At 56.8% G+C, this 22,729-nt stretch overlaps 1 protein-coding gene across 50 annotated transcripts in view; it reads right to left on the bottom strand.

Moving 5' to 3' along the window:
* Nucleotides 1-22,729, bottom strand: part of CELF4 (CUGBP Elav-like family member 4) — a 290,944-nt gene that overhangs the window by 214,069 nt on the left and 54,146 nt on the right. For all 50 annotated transcript variants that reach the window (XM_044383191.3, XM_044383144.3, XM_044383146.3 and 47 more), the window contains exon 2: nucleotides 826-908. In XM_044383191.3, coding sequence (XP_044239126.1) covers nucleotides 826-908 — 83 coding nt within the window. The remainder of the gene's footprint in view (nucleotides 1-825; nucleotides 909-22,729) is intronic.

The following is a 22,729-nucleotide window of genomic DNA, read 5'->3' as shown; positions in this document are numbered from 1 at the left end:
TACTCGGTGAGCCGTATATCTACCCCCCCCCCCATCTCTCTGAACCCACAGGAGAGACCGCGCAGACCCTTGACCCGAGGAACACTTCTTATTTTATGGTGATGAACTAGCCTCGATAATAGCCATGGCTGATATCACACCCAGTTAGGGGGGCCATAAATAATTCTCTTCTCCCCCGCGCAGAAGCTATAAACCAGGGCTGAGGCGCGATAGTTTATCAAAGACGAGGACTGGCTCCTTAAATAAACCGCGGTGATCTCACTTGCGGCGCCGAGCTTGGGCGAGGAGGCGCCCCCTCCCGCCCCGGCCCCCGCCCCCGCCCCCGCCCCCGCCCCAGGAACAGTCAGTGTCCGACGTCGATCGGCGGGCGATCTGGCAGCCTCGCTACCTGGGGCCCCGTGGGGCCGGCGGAGGCAGCTCCGGGCGCCGGGGACGCAGAACACCCTGCGTCCCCGCCCCGGCTGCCCGCGCGGGCAGTTCGCGGAGCAGGGACCCGATCGGAGGCGTCCGGAAGGCCAGGGGAGGAGCCGCGCCCGAGCTCTGCGGCCGTGGCCGAGTTCGCCCCCCGCACGGGATTCCGTCGGGCTTGGACGGCGGAACGCGGAGGCCGCGGGACGAGCTCGGAGCCAGGCGCCCACACCCCCTCGTCCCGGCCCCGCGCCTCCCGGCTTCAGGGGGCGCGGGGGGCGGCGCGCGACCTCCCGAGCCGAGGCAGGCGCGCGCCCGGGCCCGCGATCCCCCCCGCCGGCCGCGTCGCAGCCCAGCCTCCCGAAGTCGCCCCCTGTCGGCGCGTCCGTCGCTCGCGCCTCGGCGGGCGCCACTTACCCCGGGCAGAGTCTTCTGCTCGTGCAGCGCGCTCTGGGCCTTCAGCGCTGACTCACGCTCGCAGTAGGTGAGGAAAGCGCAGCCTGGGGAAGGAAGCAAGCGCCAAGAAGGGTCAGTGGGGCGCCCCTGGGCCGCCGACGCGCCCTCTCGCCCGCCCTCCAGTCTCGGCCCCTCCCCGCTCTGGGTCCCTCTCCCCACCTCTCTGTCTCTCCTGTGCACTCCACTGGAGCTTTCTTGCCTCTCCGTTTTCCTGTCTGTCTGCTTTTTGTCCCTCGCGTTGCTTTTCTATTTTGCTCACTCGCCGAAGTCTTCCCCCCCTCCTGCATCTTCCCCCACCACCACCACCACGCCCCCTCTCCCCGCGGGTCCCTTCCTGTCCCTGTGCCCTGGTGCCTCGGCCTTCTCCCTCCCTCCTTCCCTCCCTTCCTCCCCCCTGGGTGTTGTTCTGTCTCAGCTCCAGCCCCAATACCTCCCGGAAGGGGCAGCTTCCAGCCCTCACCCTCAGCCCCTCTAGTCACATTGGACCATGAACTCGTTCTGGCCCCTTAGGAGTGCTGCCGGCTGCTCCATCAGGGATGATGGAAGGACACTCCAGACCTGCCCCTGCCGAATAAGTCTCCATCTGTAGGGAGGACCCCAGGCCTGTATGTACTAATAAAGTGAATGGGGCTGTCCATGTGTCCCCTGCCATCCCATGTGCAGTGATATCTCCACACCCCTCAGTCAGAAGGCTTCTTGGGCATATCCAGCCCACCAATGCTCAACACTGGACCTGAGGCCCACTCTTGCTCTGCCTCTAATTCCCTGGGCAACCCTGGCAAATCCTGTCTCCTCTGCGGCCTCAGTCTCCTCATGTGTGCACTGAAAGGGCTGACCCAGTGGGCTCCAGGGTCACTCCAGTGTACCTTTCCCCTTAAGTGACTCTGACCATGCCTTACCAGGGAATCTGGATTTTACAGAGCAATGTACCTAACTCAAGGGGTGACTCTTAATGCTGGCCCTTCAGGCATGGTGACAAAGCAAAGAGCATGCTTGCTAGTGGGAGAGTCTCTGGCAATTCCTGCAAACTGCCCATTGTCAGGGGCTTCTTCCTCTGCCTGCAGATAGGGCTGAGCCTGGAAGACCCAGGCCATAGGGTATGTCAAAAAGCCAGCTTTGGCCAACAGAAGGCTTGAGTCTCCAGGGGAACCCTGCAGGCTGGCCCCCTCCCTTTTTTCCCCAGGCTTCTTTCCCTCCACTGCCCCTCTTCCTTTGTTCTCAGGGTCTTCTCACCTGGTATGCCTTCTCGCCCCATTTTCCAATCTTCCAATCCCACCCATCTTTCAAGAATCTGATCAAGTTCCACTGACTCCAGGCAGCCCTTCTTGACTGCTCTAGTCCATCCCAAGCCAACCTCACTTTTTGGCCACCCATTCTCATGGCCATTTGTTAACTACTTTCCAAGTGCCCACTCTGTGCCAGGCTCTGTGGCCCAGGCCCTCTTCCTGTGAGGGCTGCAGGCTGGCGGTGCCTACACCAACCCTTGTTACCGGGCTTTCTCTGGCTTCTTGCTCCCGGAAGAACAGAGTGCTCCCAGCATCCCCCACAGTCCCTTTGTCCTCCACCACCCAGTGCCGGGGGGGGGGGGGCAACCCTTCCTTCTCTTCCAGTATAGGAATTGGTCCTGCCTCCCTTCCCCTTCGGAGAGGAGATGGAAGAGAATGTATGTGTGAGGGGGACAGAAAGATAGGAGGAAGGAAGCAGGGAGAGACACCTGGGAGGCAGAAACTCTCAGCAACCTGTAGGCTCTGTGCCTCCCCCACCTCCAACTCTTGCCCCAGGCTGGGAGGACCTGTGAGGGCCAAGAAGCCTCTCCTCCACTCCATCCCATCCCTCCCCATCCAGACTCCAGATCAGCCCACCTTCTCCCCCCTCCTCGCTCCTCCCTCCTAGTCGTGGCAGACGGTTATTGATGGAGACACCAGGGGACTGAAATGAATAGCGGTCAGAGGCCCCCATGACGCCCTCCCTCCTGCTGCTGGCTGCCTCTCTGGGGGCCTCTTTCCTCCTGTCCCTTTCCTGGCCTTGTCCTCTGCCTGTGCCTGCCTGCAACTGGGAGGCAGCCGCTGTCTTGCTGCAGGCAGGCAAGCCAGCTAGGGACAAGGTCAGGGGCAGGTGTAGAGAGGGAGGAGAAGGAGGAACAGGAGGAGGAGGAAGGTGGCAGGTGGAGGAGGGAACAGGGAGGAGTCAGAGAAGAAAGGAGAAGTAGGAGGAGGTGAGAGGAAGGCCAGGAAGGGGAGGAGGAGAAAGAAGGGGAGAAAATGACCACATTGTTTTGGCCCTGGATAACGAAGAGGAAAAGATCCCTGGAAAAAGAAAGAATCTGTTGCTTTTTCCAGCTTCCAGGAATTTCTGCCACTGTTTTTGAGAGCTCACAGCCACTGTGAACCAGAATCTTTGAGGGAACCCCCAGACCCCATGTGACCGTTCGTGCCATCTCCACCCCTTGACCTCAGCTCCTTCAGTCCTTCCTCTTGCCTACCCCCTTGCCTCCTTCCTATTTCTCAGCTCTGCGAGACACACTCTGCCTTGGGGCTCGTGCACTGATTAGCCCCACTCTCTGCACGCTGGCTCCTTCGCTCCCCACAGGTTTCTGCCCCCATGTGACCTCCTAGTGATGCCCTTTCTGACCTCCTTTCACACAGCTCCTCTCCCCCAACACACACCTCCTCTCTGACCCCTTGTTCTGTTTACTCTTCTCTTTGGCACCCCACTGAGCTATTAACATTACATGTTGGTTCCTTGATTGGCAGTTTCCCCACCCTCCGAGGGAGGTCCAGGACCTGCTTCTGTCCCATTCCTGCTTGGTTCTCCATGCCCACAACAGGGGCGGGATCTCAAAGCGGATTTGTCAAGAGCACTGAAGCCTGCCCCAGCAACTTGTACAGGGCCAATAGGTGAGGGGCATGTGTCCTCATCTATAAAAGGGGAGAGCCATCCCCTTCAAAAGTTTGTGGGGAGACCTACTAGCCAATGAGTACTAACAATCTCTGCAGAGCTCTCTAATTGCAGAGCGCTGCATAACCACAAACTCTCCTGGTCAGGTCAGAAGGCAGAGTCCCTCCTTCTGTCCCTCTGCACATCTGCCTGGAGGGACCAGCCTTACAGAGGCACCGGTTGGGGCAGACCCACCGGGCCCTTCTCAAGCGCTCTCTTCAGCCAGTCCCATGCCACGGCTCACTACGTCTCACTACGGGTCGAAAGAAAGAAAGAAAGAAAGAAAGAAAGAAAGAAAGAAAGAAAGAAGATACCGATAAGCAGCTATCAACCGTGGACTCCAGTGTGCATGAAGGGACCACATCTGCTCCCTTGCGGAGGGCAGCGCCCTGGGGGAATAGCAGCTTGGCATGGAGGGGGTGGCTTGAGAGGAGAGTGTGCCCTCGCAGGGTCCTGCAGAACGTGGCGGGCCTGAGGTGGAGGCTCAGGTGGGACTCAGGGAGACCAGGGGAGGAGAGAGTGCCCAAGCCTCAGCCACTGGCACTTGCTGGCCTCTCATGTGTAGGGAAGGGGGGCACACAGAACCCCACTCAGAAACACTAGTTTTGACTTCCGGTGCTCATTGCTGCTCCAGCTGTGAGGGTGTGTCAGGGGCCTCAGCTCAGCGGTCACCAAAGCCGCCCTGCTCACTCTCTGTGACGTGCTGAGCTGACCTGTCCCCAGAGACACACCTGGTGAGCCCTCTTGGGAATTCGCAGTCTGAGGAAATGGGATTCTCTTGGGGAGCAGCTGCTTACTGAGCCAATACGGCCTGGGAGAGGAAGCTTAGATCAGGCTCTGCACCTTGAGAAGGTCTGAGAAGGGAGGCCCTCTCCCCAGGGATGGGGCCAGTGGCCCAGGATCTCCTCCCCAGCCCGGCCCTACAAGGGGGCTCTTCCTTGGGCTCACAGAGAGAACAGGAGCCCATTGTGGCTGTTTGGAAAAGCAGAACAACTGAAAACCACCGAAAGGTCTCTCAGTGCGGGGGTGGTTTTATGTTTCAACTGTGGAATACGCTACAGCAGTTAAATGATGAAATGGTCTTAAATGTACCAGCATGGGAAGCCACAGTCAGATGCGAAGAGCAAAGTCACGAAACAGCATATGCCGGGTACACGCAGTGAAGACATAGGCCATTAGTCCATGTGCACCCGAATCTGTATTTACGCCATGGCACAAAGTCTAGAAGCTGAAAACAGGGAGTATGTGGGAAGGTGGGGCATGTCTCCCATAATGTTAACTGTTTTGGGTTTGGTCGACACCGTTAGACACCAGAATGTATTCATGCATCACTTGCACAATTAATTTTAAAGGAAAAAAAAAAACTTTGCCTAAAGAGGATAGGATGAAAAGGGAGGGGGTGCGAATGGGTGAGCCAGACCCACAGCCCGTTTTGAGGGGACAAGATCATCAGGAATCAGCTTCCTGACAAATTCTTCATGCGGGGAATTATCACGTGAGGGTCCAGTTATGTCCCCGTCTCAAAGCTTCCTCTGAGCTCAGGAATTGAAGTCGATTCCTCCCACCCAGCAAGCTGTGAATGGCATATTGGTCCCGTGGCCCTGAGTTCCCGATGTTTGTGGGATAGAATCCATGACTGATGGAACCCAGAGCCTCCCCATCTCTGCTCTCCAGTTCTCCCCTTCAGCCAAGTGACCCGTGATGCTGAGGCAGGCTCTGAGGTGGGAAGTGTAGAAGCGACTCTCTCTGGCGCTATGACTTCGCCGCTCAGCTCAGCTCTCATTTTTCCTGTCCCACTGTCTTGGAGGGAGGGTCCCCCAGCACCAGCCCCTCCCCTGAGTCTCCCCTCTCTCCCGAATCATGGACCTGAGCAGAACAGAGCTTCAGCCCAGAGAGCAGGGATGGATTTTGGAAATCATGGGAGGTGAGAGTGGGGGCAGAGAGATGTTATACTTTGCGGAAATTCCCATGACAGTGCCACCAGCCTCAGCTGTGGCCTGGGTTGCCTGCACAAGTCGGCCCCCATGCCCACTCTGCTGGCCCGTAGCCTCCTGCCTCTCTTCCGAGGCTCTCACTTCTACCATGTGCCCCGCCCGAACAAGGCCTGCCCTCACTCGCCCTCATGCTGACATTTCACCTCTTCCCACTCATCTTTCACATTTACTTGTCCTTCCCATTTGTTCCTTGGCTTGTGTCTCTGAAGAGACTGTCCACTCTGTGAGGGCGGAGACAAGGGCTTCTAAATGGATTGAGCTTCTCACTCAGGCATGTGAGGGCTGGGAGACCAACAGAGCCATGGGGATGCGAGAAGGGGAGCCGCCTGGCACTGAAGTGAGAGCGGGAAGCCCTGCAGCAGGGAAGGAAAGGAAGGGAAGAGAAGGGTGTGGTCAGGAGAGGTTAATCAGGAGCCAGGAGCCCTGGGGAGCCCTGCGGAGCCATGGGGAGGCAGGCAGAGCTGGTGGTGTCAGGAGGGCATTGCGGGCTGAGGTGCAGGTGGGGGTGGCAGACACACCCCTCCAGCCGGGCAGCCTGCGGATGATGTGACGAGGGGGCACCACTGGTTCCCAAGAAGGTGGGCGGGTGCCCTGTCCCACATGGGGGAAAAACACAGCCCGGCAGAATTAATTGCGCGAGATGGCAGTAATTTACAAAGCCCCCGTGTGCGGGGATAAAAGGCCCTTGTCATTGTGAAGTGAAGGAAGTACAATTTCCTGCCCAACTCCAAGCAGGGCTGAAGCCTGGGGTGTAATCATCACGGAAGGGAAGGCTCCCAACGTGCTCCCTCCTCCCACCCAGCCAGGCCTTGGCTTCCCACTAATTGAATTACAGAATTAGCCAGAGGAAGGTGGCCCTAGAATAGGGAGATCTGGACTTTAATAAAACATCAGATCCTTCAGGGCCTGCACTTGGCCAGCCTGGAGGAAGTAAGAGGAAACTAGGGACTGGGAACGGGGTGGGGGATGGAAGGGGGAAGCAAATGCACCAACCAGCCGGACCAATGGGTCAGGGAGGGGCTCCCCGTTCAGTGCGATCTTCTTGGTCTGGCCAGGAAGACACCCTCCCGCCCCCAAATCTCCACCGTAGACCTGCCTAGTTCCTGAAATGCCATCCTCAGAGGACCAACTTTCAGTGGTTCTCATGGAGGCTGTACCTGAAAATCACCTGGAGAATCTAAAAAACAAATATAGGCCCTGCTGCAGAGAAATTAAGGCAGAATCTCTGGGGGTGGATAGAGAGAGGGAGCGAGAGAGAGAACATCCGCCAGCCTCCCATAAAGAGGGCCACGGGTGTTCTGAAGCCAAATCCGCCCCCTCCTCCCCGCCCCAATCCAGTTCCTGTCCCCCATGGTCTAGGTGAGCAAGGTGACCTCTCCAGTGCTTTCTGGAGCAAATGTCCCCTTCCTCCCTTCCTATGCACGCAGGAGACCAGCTGCAGAGCTGTTCCTCACGTACATGCTCTTCGTCTGGGAATGTCTTCCCACCTCTGTGCCTGCCCCAGGTCTGCCCCTCCTTCAAGACCCACCTCTTCGGGTCTCTGGGTCTGTGAAGCCCAAGGCACCTATCTGGACCCCCACAGTCTCACCTTCCTCTGATTGCTGCCCCAAGGGTGAGCCTTGTCTGCTCATCTAATCCCTGAGTAACTTGAGAATGGGCCCTTAGGGTTCAGCAGAGCCTGGTGACAGGCAGGAGTAAGAAACCAGGCGACTAGGACACAGTCTTTGCCTCTCTTTGCTTCTCTTTTCTAGGACCCAGCCATTGGGTGATCCTCCTGCCTGTCCTGGTAGTTCTGGTCCCCCCCTGCCCCGGGTCCTTTCTACATGGAGCTTACTCCTTTCTCCCCCATGCCCAGAGGAATCCTCCCTGCTGGTATTCCAACAGCTCCTGTGGTTCTCCTCTTTCCATAGGAGACGGACAGTGAGCCCAGCCATGTACAGGACTCTGACTTCCTCTTACAGCTCCACCTCCATGGGGTAAACCCAAGCCTGAGCATCTTTTCCCCTGCTGCCTCTGCCATGCCGCTCTCCTTTGGAGCCCACATGTCCTTCCAGGAGTGATGCAAAGATTTCCCTAACCACACCAACCCCAGCCTCTCTTAAAGCCCTTATGGATGGCCCCTCTCGCTTGGCCGTTCGAACACACATATTTGTCTACCTTGCATTTGTGTGTGTTTTGCCCACATGGAAATCTGCTACTATAGGAACTGCCAACTCCAGGGTCCTCTTCTCCTCCCAGGGACAGACATCACTGAATGCAGTGGTGGATAAGCTTCACTCTGCCCCCACCTGGGTGACAGTGATCTGAAATGCTGGGGAGGGATGGCTGGCTGCAGAAAGAGCAGGGTGTGTGAAGAGGGTCTGGGCCGTCTGCCCTTCGGCTCAGGCCCCGGACAGCGGCAGGAGCCATCAGTCTTCCTTGGAGGAGGCAGGCAGGGGAGATGGATGGAGCCCTTAGCCAATGCATTAGGGCTGTGGGCCTGCCCCCTCTTCAGAGCTCTCCAGTGCTGAAACTCTACCCTAGGCCCTCATCCTGTTCTGGGGCTCAGCACTGCCCTCCTGCACCAATGGTCTTTAAACAGGAAACTCCAGAGGAGAGCATGGTGGCCTGTTGAAGTGCTTCTCAGAGATAATGGTTGCATGACATGGGAGAGTTACCCTGGCTTGCTGTGACCCTAAGTGTGTCTCTTACTTCTCTCAGCTCTCCTGTCCTTTGTGGCCGCAAGACAGAGATGGGCACAGAACTAGGGGACAGGGATGTCCCCAGACTTAGACTAGGAACCCCCCAGGGATTGGGACCGGCCTTCTCTTTCTCTGCCTGCCTGGCCCAGGGCAGGGCCCAGGAACCTCAGACCCAGGGACCTCATTGGCTCTGGACCTCAGAGGATGAAAGGAGTGGAGGGCAGGCCTTTGCCAAGTGTCTCTCCTGCCAGCGGCCCTTGTTTACACTCTCAGCACTGGAGAATGACATGTCTGGTGTTGGCTGCAGCATCTTTATGGCACTGTGAAAAAGGACAGAGACTGGACATGACATACTGATGGCCTTTCCCCTCTCTCAGCGAAGAGCTCTTGGTGGTGGAGCCTGGCCCGGGGAAGGTCTCAGCCTTTCTGAGGCTCAGCCCACAGGCGAAGGACCACCTGCTCCACTGACCCATGTGCCGGCTTTGTTCCCACAGCCAAGGGGCTGCTCTGTGCCCCATCTCTAGGCCAAAAGCTCCTGCTGGTCCCCATGACGGACACAGTGCTCCCTTTGTTCCTGTCTTCATGGAGGCCTTCACTGGCCACGGTGCTATTGCTCCCATGAGCTCCGCCTTCTCTTACCTCGGGAGTAGGCCACAGGGATGTTGTCAGCATCTGGCAACTAGATGAGGCTGAGTGGCTCGCAGAGACCTGAGGCCCCCTGATGGCTGTCTGGGGCTCAGTTCCTGTTGTCCCTTCCAGCAGCCCTGGGCAGCATCTGGACCCTGACGTCCCTCATGGGAAATGTCCTCCCTCCACAACCCCACCCCATGGCTTACATTTGGGACAAAGCGCTCCGGGATGACCTCATTCTCTTCTTGCAAGGACCCAGGGGGAGTCAGCTGGGCTCTTGGGGCTTCTCTGGGCCACAGGCACCTGAGCTCCCTCTATGCCTAATGCCCCCTCCAGTGTCAAAGTCAGGCCATGGGCTCCCCACAGAGGGCTCTATCTGAGCAGCAGGCTGGATTTGAAGTGCACGTGGGGCATTTGTTATTCACACGGATGCCAGGATAAGCGCTAGAGCACAGACACTGAACCGTGTTCCCTTCTAATTAACGTGGTTGGGGAGTTTAGATCTTCCTGTTTTGAATTTTCTCAGAACAGGGAGCACCTACCGAGAAGCCGGGCATGACTCAGTGGGAAGGGACTGCTAGCTTACTGAGTGCCACAGGGGAAGGGGCTCTCAGGGGCCCCCTTGGCCTGACCCAGCCCGTCACTGAAATGTGGGAGCTGGGCCACAGGCAAGGCCTCTGAGAAAGCAGGGCCATCTCAACGGGTGTGGGAGGGAAACCATATTCCTGTCTCAGACCACTTCTGTCCTCCGTGTTCCCACGTCCGCTGCCGGCCTGCCACTGCCTCTCCCTCTTCTCCTGTCTTGTTGCCACTGCAGCGCTTGGCTGGCTGACCTCAGCCATGCTGCTGACCCCAGGCCTGGTGCGCTGAGCTCCTCGGTGTGTGGGAATGACATGGTGCAGGACCGGAGCCCCTCAGCAGCCCCCAGCGTTTGCCAGGTCTTGTGTGTGTCTCGGGCCCACAGAGGAAGCTCAGTGGATGCTCGTTGAGTTGCATAGAATTCCCTTTGCTGGAGCTTTACGTGCTGGTTGGACCAGCTAAATTAAGGCGGGAGCATTTTCCCCAATAGGATCCCCATCCCCATGTAGGTGGAAATGTGGGGGAATCCCTCCTTGGTATGCTTCTGAAGCCCCCAGCTCCCTCCCTGAAACCGTCCCTGGCATATCCACAGAGACTGCTCTCTACCCCACAATGTCCTTGTGCCCTGGGGGAGCAGCCTCTCTTGACTCCTTTCTCCCTCGCAAGGAGAGATCACAGCCTCAAGGCAGGGGACTGTAGAGTCCCTTTGTCCCTCTTCTTGGTCACACTGAACGACACTTCTCCCCAGCACATACCAATGTTGCCTCTGGGCCTTTGCTCTGACTCCTCTCCCACCTGAGATGCCCTCCTTGCTTGCAGGGGTGGAGTGGGGTGGGGTCCTCTACCAGCTCCTACCACCTCTGCAGCCCTCCCCAGCTTCCCAGCACTCCCCGATTCTCCTTCCAATAAGTTCTTCTGCATCCAAGTGTCTAAAACATAACCACAAGGGCTTGGCTGAATAGAGTTTTCTGCTGTTCTCATCTGCGGAAACTCTGTCTCCCTACTAGACCACAGCTCATGGGGCTGGGCCTGTCCTGTCCATCCTTGAACAAGTCCCTGGATGGGGCTTCGCCAGAGTGGCTGAGCTGCTGAGAATCAGAAGGGAGGGCCGCCAGCTCTACTTTGATTGTGCTTGGGCACTCAGGACCTGCCAGGTGAGGTGAGGTGAATTAATCTCACCTCTCTTTCCTGGCTCCTTCCTAACAGCCCCTAATTCACTTAAAGAACAAAAAAAAAAAAAAAAAGAAGAAGAAGAAGAAGAAGAAGCACACCAACCAAGAAATTCCAACCTCAGCATCCAAGACAGGCTATTTTGAAAAGACCAATAGCCAGGAGTCCCATATTACAGGATCAATGTTTGGAAAATGTGATTTTCTTTTTAAAAGCAGAAAAACAATCTCACACAGTCCTGGCAGGCCATGGTCCAGCTCTCGGCAGAGGGTGTCTTTTTCATGATCTCGGCCACTTAAGCCAGTCTTCTGGCCGGGCATTGGGCTTCACCCAACATCAATAAGATAGGTTCAACCACAGGCAGTTAGCAATATTTAACCTGAGGGCTGCGGTGAAGGAGTCCTTAGCAAATGTGATGGGAATGCTGGCCCCCGTGAGTTAATCCCTCAAGCTCTCTGAGCCCTGGCAGCCGTTCACACTGTGGGAGGGATAGAGGCTGGCCAGTCAGCTGGCCCCAATCCTGGGAAGGGATAGAGCCACTGACCCTTCATTCATCGCTGACCTTGGGAGTGCTCAAGGTGGGCGAGAGGCAAAAGGCAAATGGAGAGGGTGACCTCCGGGGTGTGGAACGGAGCCCGGCATTCAGCTTGATTTCCTCTCTCCCCAGAGACCCACATCCCACAGAGCCCACCAAGAAAGAAGACTCAACTACCTCATGGGTTGACGGGTACATAAGACTCAAACCATGTGACTGGAATGGGTGGTAACATCATCTGTGGAGGGAGGGAAAGATGATTCATTCATTCCCTCATTCCACAACTCTTTACTGAGGGCCCACCATTTCCCATTTGATGAAAGACATAGAGGAGACCCTAGGTGAACAAACTTGCAAGGCTACGTGATCCACGTGCCAGGAGCATACCAGCCAAGCCAAGGTTTGTGCGGGGCTCGGGCTAACAGTAAACACTGATGACTAGCTATCTGCTGGGCATTGGTCTAAGTGCTTCACATGTACTGAATCGTTTAACACAATAACTCCATGCACTAGTACAATAATCATCCCCATTGTACAGGTAAGGGACAGAGACCCTGGAAGACAAAAGACCTGCCCCGGGCCTATGGCCAAGTCCCTGGCAGAGCTGGGCTGCCAGATGCAGCAGCCTCCTGCAGAGTCTGTGGCCTTAACCCTGGGCTCTGCCACCTCCTGGAGGAGGCTGCTGGGCTCTGCTCAGGGTAGGGGCAAATCAGCTCAGGGCTCCCCCCGACTTCCTTCCTTCCTTCCTTTTTCAGTCTCATGGCTGGAATCCCATTTTCTCTCTTGTCCGTCTACTTAATTCCTTTTTTTTTTTTTTTTTAAGATTTTTATTTGACACAGAGAGAGAACACAAGCAGGGGAGCAGCAGGCAGGGGGAGAGGGAGAAGCAGGCTCCCCACTGAGCAGGGAGCTGGATGTGGGGGCTGGATCCCAGGACCCTGGGATCATGACCCGAGCTGAAGGCAGACGCTTAACCCACTGAGCCACCCATGCACCCCTTAATTCCCATTCTTGACTACTCCAGGACATACCATTTTTTTCCACCCCTAAACAAGGTAACATCTGACCCCACAGTTTCTGTCACCTGCCAGCTGGTGCCTCTGGGAAAGCCATTTAACCCCCATGGCCTGGTTGCTTCCATCAGCAGGACCCCTGGGAAAGGGGTGCAGTCTCTGAGAGAGGTGGGCCTGGCTCTGGCAGTAGCCTCTGCCTTGTTCTGGGAGCCATGGGTAGTTTGAGTAATTTGGGTAGTTTAAGTCGTCCCACTCCAGCCCTCAGGCCTCAGGTTCCTTAGAGGGGAAACAAGCCAGTGGCACTCACCTGCTGGGGTCATGGGCATCCGGCAGAGTGCCCGGCGTATCACCAGTGGGGAGGGGATTACTGTTGCCACCCTCATCGGGAGCAGCAGTGGTGACGTGGTGCTTAAGATGCCCTACAGTGTGAGAAAGAGCGTTGGCATTTATACCGTCTGGTGTCGTCTGCTCCCCTCGTGTGGGACCTGCACACTTGATTATAAGCTCCCCCCCTCAGGACATGCTCACCAGGCCAGGCACCTAGTCTGAGTTTCCTGCCCTCGAGCAGGCCAGCACACTGGGGGCTCGGAGCGCCTCGTCGTGCGGTGTGCCCTGAGCCTCTAGGATGTGAGTGTGTTTTGTTTACCTTGTGTATCTAATATGCTAATGACAGGAGGCAGTAATGAGCTGGCGGGACAAGGGACAAAGAGCTGGCTTCATGCTTCCTCAAAGAGGTACCTTACTGTCAATTGTTTCTTTTGTGAGAGGAATTGTTAAGGCCTGGGAATGTGGGCTGCGAGGGCTGGGAAGAGGAAAGGGGGGGTCTCAGGCAAGAGCAGGGCAGGTCCTTGGCAGAGCCTGGGATGGGTAGCCCCGGGAGGGTGGGTGTGGAATCCTCTCACGTCCTGGGGAGGGAATGGATGTGACTCGAACACATCTGTGTTACTCACTGACTTCTCGAGAGGCCCCGTGAGCTCCAAGGTGGTGGTGCCGGCCCCATCTGCTGTGGACCCTTCACCCTGCTCCTGGGCCAGGGCCCGGCATGGTCACGGGAAGCACAGGGTGGACGCCGGTTTGGCATGAGAATGCCTACTGAAGGCAATCTCTTGGCGGGTAAAGCAGCCTTCAGCAAGTCACCAGATCTCTCTGGACCTCGGCTTCCTTTTCTGTGAAATGGGTTTGGTATTCCCGCCCTTGAGTCTGTGTCCCCAGCATCCAGCAGAGTCCTGGCACATAGTGGGTCCTCGCATAAATTCATCAGTGAATGGATGAGTGGAACAGGAGGGAGGGAGGAAGTGTACTTTGTCCCTTAACAGAGAAGGAGACAGATGTGTCTGTAGGTCAAGGTGATCATCCCAAAAGCATGCAGCTGCTCAGTGGGGGAACTCGACCCCAGGTCCCTGCCCAGCCTCCTGGGCTGAGTGAAGAGAGCAAATCTCTGAGAGGGCTGGAGGGCCCAGGGCAGCCCTGAGGAGGAAAGCAAGCAGACGCTGGGTGGTCAGCATGGAAGGCCCCAGATGAAATGCGTAGGAAGCAGAGTAAATCAGCAGATGGAGGTGCATCTCTAAGGATTTGCACCAAATGCAAAGGAAACAGGAACAGATTAGTGTGAGCACGTCGGGCTCAGTCCATCTGGGATCCCCACCCCTGCCTCAGAGGATGGTGAGCAGTGGCCAGGGCTAAGGGGAGGGGGAGGCACAGGTCTAAAATGCTCATATGTCCTAGTCATGCATATGGTTCTATTCTCTGTTCTCACTGCCCCCAAGAGGGTCTGAGGGCGGGAAGGAGTGGGGGATCCAGTAACTTCGTGAGCTGTGCCAGGTATAGCCGACCTGAGCCCTGCCATTATCACTTCCATGATGGGTCTGACTCCCACAGCTGGCCAAGGCTCAGTCTTTGTATCCCCAGGTTTTATCCTTTCTCTCAGCTTCCTAGAAATTTCCATTAGACCTCTGCTTTGTCTTGGCCGAGCTGACTGCACCCCATGGCCAGGAAGGCCAGCTGGGGCAGCTGAGGCCTAGAAGGCGAGAGCCGGGCAGTGGGGGTCATAAAAGGGATGGCTGCTGGCCCTCCTCCCTGGCGTTTCCACTCCCAGGCAGCTGTGGCCCCCATCTGTGGCTGAGTGCAGAGGGCCCCTCCCTGGCTTGACACACCCTGTGAATTGCCGGACTCCAGCAATGCAGGCTGTGGCTGAGAGGCTGGGCTGGCTGAGACCAGAGGTTCCAGGATTGCGGTGAAGGAGGTAGGAGTAGTAGCAATGCAGATGGTGGGAGACCGTGGGTGCAAAGGCCCCCACTACACAGGAGTGGGAAAATACCGGCTGGAAGTTGCCACTTGGATCAGAGGCCAGGACAGAACCCTTCTGGCAAGTCCCTGGCCTTCTGGGGACCTAGGCTTCCTTGTCTATAAAATCCTGACCTGAGCAAAAGATTGGCTCTGGCAAAGTTCTGGGGAATGAAAATGGGAAAGAAGATTCGGAGTTCTGGATTTTAATCCTGATTCTACTTGTTTTTGAAGGCTTTGGTGGGACAAGGTGAGACAATTCCCCCCACCTTCCCCCCACCCCCTGCCACCACAGCCCTTGGCAGACTTCTGAGGCCTACTGCCCTCAATTCTTTCACTAAATGTCCAGGGGCACCTGCTCATTCCCAGTCGTGGCCTGGGGAGGAAGGGAAGGATAGGAGAGGAAGATAGGCGGCCAGACCTCAGTGGCACCCAGCCTGGGGAAGAACTGGGGACAGAGGGACATGGAGAAGTCCTCACCAAGTGTTATGTGCCCCAATGACCACACTTCTGACTGCGGAGGCCTGGGGAAGCCAGGGACAGAATGAGTGATGGGGAGGGGGGGCCCTCATGGTGGCAGGGAGTGCCTCCAGGAGCCTTGCAGAGGTGGAGAGGAAGAAGTGGGGCTTATTCCCAGTGGTTCCACTAAGCGGGCTACCTGTGAGGACCCAGGCAGGGCTGCAGGCATTTATAGTCGGATGGTGTGCTGCTTAGAAATGCACCCTAGTGTCACCTAGCAAAGGGCTAGCCCCCTGCCCCTCCCCCCTTTCCCATCACCTGCGGAGCATCTGTTCCAGGCAGGCTGGGTTGGAAGGGGAGGTGCAGGGCTCAGTGGGCAGCAGCAGCCCTCAGCAAGGGCACCGACCCTGGTTTCAGAGTGGCCCGGGCTGCCTCCGCCTCCTGTGACCAGTCCCTCCGTGAACCTCGTGCCACCTCGCTGCCTGTTTTCGTCTGCGGGTCTATATATAGCGATCTCAATGCACACTCTGGAATTGGATTTGATGTAGCCCTCTGGACTCGAGCTAACTTTTGGGGAGTAGTTTTCTTGGGAGCCTGCCAGTCCAATTCCTCCCCCATGAACACTAATTACTGCACAGACCTTCTCCATGAAATCAGCGCTGAAGCCATTCCCATCCAGGCGGCTCTCCAAGACGAAATTTTTCTACTGGGAACCGACAGCCGCAAATAAACCTACCATCTACTTAGCAACAGAGAGCAAGAGCAGGCGGGAGGTGGGGAGGGAGGGGGGTACGCGGGGAGAGTGGGAGGGAGGGAGGGGGAGGAGAAGAGGGCTCTCTTCTTTTCTTCCTTCTGTTCTTTTATTTTACAGAAAGGGTGTAATCAGTGCTCTCTGGAAAGGTGGTACAGGGTGTCTCATAAGACAATGCAGTGGCCCAGGAGGAAGGGCAGGGCCACCTACGAGGCCAGTACCTGCTCTCAGCTGCCTGAGCTTGGCCAGAGCCCCCACTGCACTGCTGGACACCGCTGGGTGCCTGTGGTAGCCCCTGGCCTCTCCAGGTTTTATTCTGTGCTTCCCCACCCTAGCCTCCCCAACCACCCCGCAGGCCCGGCCCATGCCTGGGCACCCTGTCTCGTCTTACTGAGGATGGGCTTCTTCCACCTCTCCGCCTAGCCAGCTCCCACTCATCTACCATGGCCCGGACAACAGCCCACCTCTGCCAGGCAGCGCCTCCTGACCCGTCCAAAACCTCCCTTCTGAACTCCAAAGGCCACGCCACGCACCCAGCAACGGGGTCTGCTCTGCCCCTTGCCCCTCGGAGCATGCATGTCAGCTACCAAGGAAGGGGAGAGCACCAGACAGAGGAGGAGCTTCATAGCACCAGGTCCTGTCTGCTGCATCACCGCGTGCCTGCCAGGGAGAGGCCCTCTCTCCACCTCCCCTAGGACTGAGCCTGAGGCTCAGATCTCTCAGGCAGGATGTGCGCGGCCATTCACCATCTCGACCTCAGAAGAGGCAGGGCGGGGACTGAAATCCGTGGGTCTGTGTCCAAAGGCCAGTCCCTGTGCTCTCTCCCTTCTGACTCCCCTGGGATAGTTCTGGGAGCTATGCCTGCTTCTGCCCACCCTGTGCCCCAAAGTTCAGCCCGGGGCTGAGCACTCAGCTCCCGTTCCTGGAGCGCTTGAAGCCAAAGGACAGAAGAACTTCCCCCGGAGGTTTCACGGGGCAGGCCCAGTGAGCTCAATGGCCACGGGCCACTTGCCAGGTGTGGGCACTCCAGCCAACAAAGCCAGAGAGGCCCTCAGAGCCTGCTGGGGGTCATGACACTCTGTACCAACCTTGCCCAGTTGGTAGAAGAGCTGTGGCCTCCCTTGGCAGAGCCCCCTCCACGTTGTCCAGGGACACGGGAGCCAGGACCTCTGCCAACAAGTTGCCTCTCCCAGATCCCGTCATTTCTGTCTAGCGTCACTTCTGCCACCAAGGCTTGGTGAGTCCTTCCCCCTCTCTGGGCCTTGGTGTCTCCATCCATCGAATGGCTATGATGATTCCCACCCTAGCTTCCCTGCCCTGGGGGTGCCACACGGGGCATGGGCTTCAAAGGAGCGGGCACCTGGAAGGCTTGAATGCTGCTCTGATGTCACTTGTCTCCCTCAAGGCCCCTGCCCCATGGGCCCTGTTTCATGCCCACTGGGGACTCTCCGGTCCCTGCCCACCCCCATCCAGGGTGGATGAGTGAGGCCAGAGCTCAGCTTTCCTCTCCAGTGAGAAGCATCTGGACTCAGAGAGAACCCAGTGGGTCTAGGAGAGCGGCTTCCTGGGGCAAGGAGAGGAGAGGATCCCTGGAAGAGCTCTTTCTTAAAAGAAAAATCAAGAAAATGCATTATGCCCAGGGACAAGCCACCTTCGTTTTGGGTACACCTGCAGCCTTAGTTTTAAGGAGGGGAGGGGAGCTGGGGGAGCAGATGCGTGCAGCCTGTCCCTTCTCAAGGCCACGCAGGGCAGTGGTTGGGAACGGGACTCGCGCATTGTGTGGCTCTCTCACCTTTGAGCTGTGGGGTTTGGGACAGGTGTCTTAGCCCCTTTCTCCCTCAGTTTCCTCACCTGTAAAATGGGAGAGGAACAGAGCTCACCTCACCGGGTCGCTGAGCGTTAGATAAGACCATATATGCCAAGTGTTAGAGCAGACCGGGTGCGTATAGGTGTACGCGGGGTCCGGGTTAGCTGGGAGTCCACAGTGCGTACCAGCCACCAGGGCGCGAGCAAGCATTTCTGTGGGCCAGTAGTGCCGTGGGGCACTTGCTCACACTTTCTCACTTGGTTCAGTGGCTCTGTTTTTGTTTTTGCTGTGTTTATGAACCGCGGCGAGCCCCAGGGGGCGAGACCAGAGCAGTGCCTGGAATGGTAGGAATCGCTCAGTGTCTGTAGAGTAAGTCCCAGCTCCAGCCACTGGCTGGCGTGACAGGCGTCCTCCAGAGGACGGGCCTGAGCCAAGTAGAGCTGGTCCCGCAGGCCTGGGGCTCACAGGAGCATTATCTCCGGGCAGCTGAGGGCCTCCCAGGCTGGGGCTGGTGAGGCGGGGCCTTGGGGGTCCCTGGTCAGGGCAAAGAGGGAACGGCTGCGTCAGCAGAGCCCCAGACCTGTCTCCAGCTTCCTTGTGAGTGGCTTCATCGGGCTCAGACCTCGGGCCAGGTGCCAGGGCCCGAGGACCCTCAGCGTCAGGAAAACAGTCTGGACTCTGCACACCCTTCCTCTTGGCGGCTCTTCCATTTGCTAGTTTTGCTTCCCCGCTTAGGTTCCTGGTTAATTTTCCCTAGAAAAAGTCTACCCTCCTTTGAGCAGAGCTCAACTCAAAAAGACACACCCGTCATGGGTCATGGGTCATGGGTCATGGGTCATGGGTCATGGGGGCTGCTCTGTGGGAATATGGCAGTCGGTACACCTGTTCTGGCTGGAGCTCAGGTATTGTGGGCTTTTGGGGACTACATGGGGGTGACTGTGGGGGCCAGGCCCTCCCTGACTAAGGTAAGCACCCTCCTCCCAGGGAAGCACCCCCAAGAAGCATCCTTGGGAACAAAGAGGGCCCTAGGAGCAGGCAGAGAGCAGTTAGAGATGCAGGCTTTGGCATCAGAGAGACCTAGGTTCCTATCTCGGCTCTACTACTTCCTGGCTGTGTGATCTCAGGTGAGTTCCTGAACCTCTCTGAGCCCCACTTTCCAACTGTAGCAGAGAATTGATGCAGGCCTGGGATGACCCATGTGGAACCCCCAGGGCAGTACCAGGCCCCACATGGGTCCCTTTTGTGAGGTTCTTAAGCAAAGGTGTCCTGTGAATTGTGCAGCCCTCCCTGAGCTGCCCTGGAACCTTTCTTCTCCATGGGAGGGCAGGGCAGTGGCCTTGGCCACATCAGCAGGTGTTCTCTCCCAGGCTGTGGGCAGGCTATGCCTCAGCCCCTCTCTGTCTCCCCATCCCCTCCCCACCCCCTCCCCACGCCCCTGTTCTTTCGGCATTCTCTGTTCCTTCTCTCAGGCAGTGGATGAGCAGAAAAACAAATCAAAGTTGCCTGCATGTCCTGGAGCCCGTGATGCTCCCACGAAACGATCCCTTGCTTCCCATTACCCACCCCAATAACTCTTGTATATGGAGTGTGAAATAATTAGCAGCAGCAAAAATAATTTAGGAAACAAGAAGAAACTAATTGTATAAGCTTGTTTAGGGAAAACACAACCGACCAAAAAACCCACTGTGTAGGGAAGTTTGGACAGAGAGACCAACTCCCTGGAGGTCAAGGCCACACCTGGATCACCTGGCAGGGTCCCTTGAAAGGCCCTCGCTCAGGACCAGCTTCCTCCACCCTAGCCTCCAGGAGGGGCCCACTGGTGCCGGAGCCATGGGCCCAGGGGCGACTTCCCAAAACACATCTACACCCTCATCTCAGGCCATCCCGTGGAGGCAGGTGGGCAGGCGGCGGGGGAAGTGGGGAGAGAGGTCCAGACACCTGGGATAGTATGAGGCCCCAAAATGGGCCTGGTGCTCTCCCTGAACTTGAGCTGGGTCTGGGTAACAGGCCCTGTACCCTGCAGCCCTGGAAGGTTCTTCTGTGGCCCGTTGCTTGCCTTTGCCACTCAGACTCCCTCGCCCTAATAGACACCCACCACCCATCAGAGAGCAGCAGTGCATTGGATATGGAGCTCCCAGGAGGTGGGGAAAACATCCGGGCCTCATGCTTTATGGCCCTTCTAACTTTTACAAGTTTGCTACCTCCTTGAGCACTTTTCCAGCTCCTAAGCTCTCTCCTATTCTCCATCCCACTGCTCCTCACTTTCTGGGAGGTAGAGGGTCAGGCGCCCTTATTTCCATAGGGCAGATGCAAAGGAATGAGGAAAGCTCCACATTCCTAAATGGAAGATTTCAAAATAAGGGAATGAGGGACCAGAGAGACGCAATAAGGTCACAGTCACCAGGAAGGGCTCAGGGCTTGATCTGGGGCTGACGTCCTTACCCTGCTGGACAACTGGCCTGGCAGCTCGAGGCACCTCGGTGGATCCCAGTCTAGCATGACTCCTCTGCTCCCTGGGATCCTGCCCACGGCCCCTGAGGCCCTTGACTCTAATCTGAATGAGAGCTGGGCTGGGGGCGAGGCCTCCTCTTCCCTGGGCTCTCCCCGTAGATGAGGGGCATTGGCATTTGCTTAGATCTGCTCTGTAAGGTTATTCTTAAGGACAGAAGTCTCACCTCTCTCCCTAGAAGCTTCTGTCTGCTATCTCCTGACACATCTTCCCTTGTCTGGGCCATTAGATGACTTCCTAATTTGTCCCTTGGCCTCCAGTGTCTCAGTCTCAGGCCAGCTTCTGATCTGTCACTCCCTTGCTTTGAAACCTTCTGTGACTTCCTATTTCCTCCAAAATCAGCACATGCTTCTCAGACTTGCCTCCGTTGTGACATGGGTCTCTGTCATCCCCCTCAGTCAGGTCTCTGTGTCCGAGGAATTACTTTAAATGTCGGCTCCTCAGTGAGAAGTCAACTCATCGAGAGCAGACCAGGGTACATACCTGGTTGTTCCTCCCCCTCTCTGTTTTCACCCGGCCTCACAGTGGCTCCCATGTGGCCCTCCAGCCACGGTGGCCTGGTGTTCATCTCCCAGACACACCACTCCCTGCTGCCATCGCGGCCTGGAGGGCTCATGGCGCCTTACATTGAACTTGAGCAAAGAGGTACCCATTATTTTGTCCACTACCCAGTGTCCTGGATTCCCCCACGCAGGTGATTGGCACTGCCAAGGCAGAAACTTGGGAGTTCTACATTCTCCTCCTTCAACTCACCTACCCCACAGACACCTCCAAAGTGGGCTTCTCCTCTCCACCCGCCCCCCCGCCCCACCCCATGCAACTTCATCATGACTTCCTTCCCGCGGCTCCCAACAGCAGCCACCGCCCCTGAGTTCCTGGGCAGGCCTCCTCAGGGCTTCTCCTTCTCCCACTTCGTGTCCCTGATTGGGCTGAAACCTGGTCCCCAGTTGCCCTGGCAGATGAGACAGGGCGGGCTCGATCGGGGGACCTCAAAGGCCAGCCTAAGACATCAGAGGCAATGGAGCTGATGGAGATTCTGGTTGGAAGCCCCGCGGAGGGAGCAGTATGCGTGCACCGTCAGGCTGGAATCAGCACATGGCACGAGCCAGGGGAAAGCATTTGGAGGCAGGAGGGCGACTCCCTACAGGCAGGCCCCTCTGGGCCCATTTGCTGCGTTAATTGCCTGACAGAATTACAGGGCAGCTGTCCAGGTCTTGGGCTGTGGTCTCACCGTGCACTCAGCCGCTGAGGTCTTTGGAGGGGTGGGGGTCATGTGGAGTGCTAGGGAGGTAAGTGTGGAGTGGTGCCCCCCCCACCTCCTGCTGGGCTGATGGATGGCACTAAGTATGCAAAGGTAGGGCACGCCTGTCCTCCAGGCTGGCAAATGCCACAGGTGCAGCCGCAGGGGACACAAGCCAGCTGCTCCCATCACATCTGCGCCTGTGCTGTTCAAGGTCATGCTGTGAGCTCAAGTGGTCTGGTGGCCTGGGGGCTTGAAGCCCCTCTCCGCCCTTGGCGGATCCTCTTAGCTAACCATCTCTTCCTGGCTAGGTAAGCAGAAGTGGGAGGAGGGGGCGGGTCCTGTCCCTCAGAGACAAGCCATGTCACCCTGCGTATGCCTGCACAAAGCTTAAGATTCGTCTCCAGGCTTGGCAAGAGAGCAGCCGTCTCTGCAGTCTGCAGCTCACCTGCTTCTAGAACCACCTCTCCTGCTGCCTCGACCCGTTTTTCTGCCTCCAGAGCCTTCTGCTCTCACTGCTCCTGCCCTGATGTGGCCTTCCCACCCTAGAGCCCCATCTTGACATTTCTGACGTAACACCAGTCTCCCTCCCACCGGCAGGGCTTAGGGTTCAGCCACTCAATGGACTTCAGCTTGTTTCTCCCCAACTCACTTATACAAAAATGAATGTAATGGAAGAATGCCATCAATTTGAGGTCCTCCCCTCCAATTAAAAAAATATTAGCACCTCCACCTGCCTGTCTATAGTAGAATCTAGAGGGTACTGACTTCACAGGGAGTTAAATACTTGGACATTTTGAGTTCTGCAATAAGTACCATGAAGCTGGGCTATCCAGGCACTTGGTGCCCCAGTGATGTGGGAGAGCCACGTGTGGTAGAGTGGAAAAATCCAGGAAACAGCATCTGAGTGTCTGGCACCTCTCAGTTGGTTGGCCTGAGACCTAATTCATCTGAACCTCAGCTTTGTCATCTATAAAATGGGGATAGAATATATCAGACAGGGTAGCTCCTAGAATCCGGGAAGGCATGATACACAGTACACACTCAGTAAGGGTTGAGTTAATTTGAATCAAGTTGGAGACTTTGAAACAGACAAATCAGCTTGGAACTTTACAAAAAAATAAGACATCAGTCATATTATCCAGCAATCGCACACAGCTATGTACCCAAAAGAATGGAAGACAGGCATCCACAGAGCTACTTGTACAAATATATTCACAGCAACACTATTCACGATAGCCCCAAAGTAGAAACGATCTAAATTTACATCAACTGAG

This window comes from Ursus arctos, unplaced genomic scaffold (assembly GCF_023065955.2).
Source record: "Ursus arctos isolate Adak ecotype North America unplaced genomic scaffold, UrsArc2.0 scaffold_17, whole genome shotgun sequence".
NCBI lineage: Eukaryota > Metazoa > Chordata > Mammalia > Carnivora > Ursidae > Ursus > Ursus arctos.
This window is presented reverse-complemented; position numbering and strand designations above follow the sequence as displayed.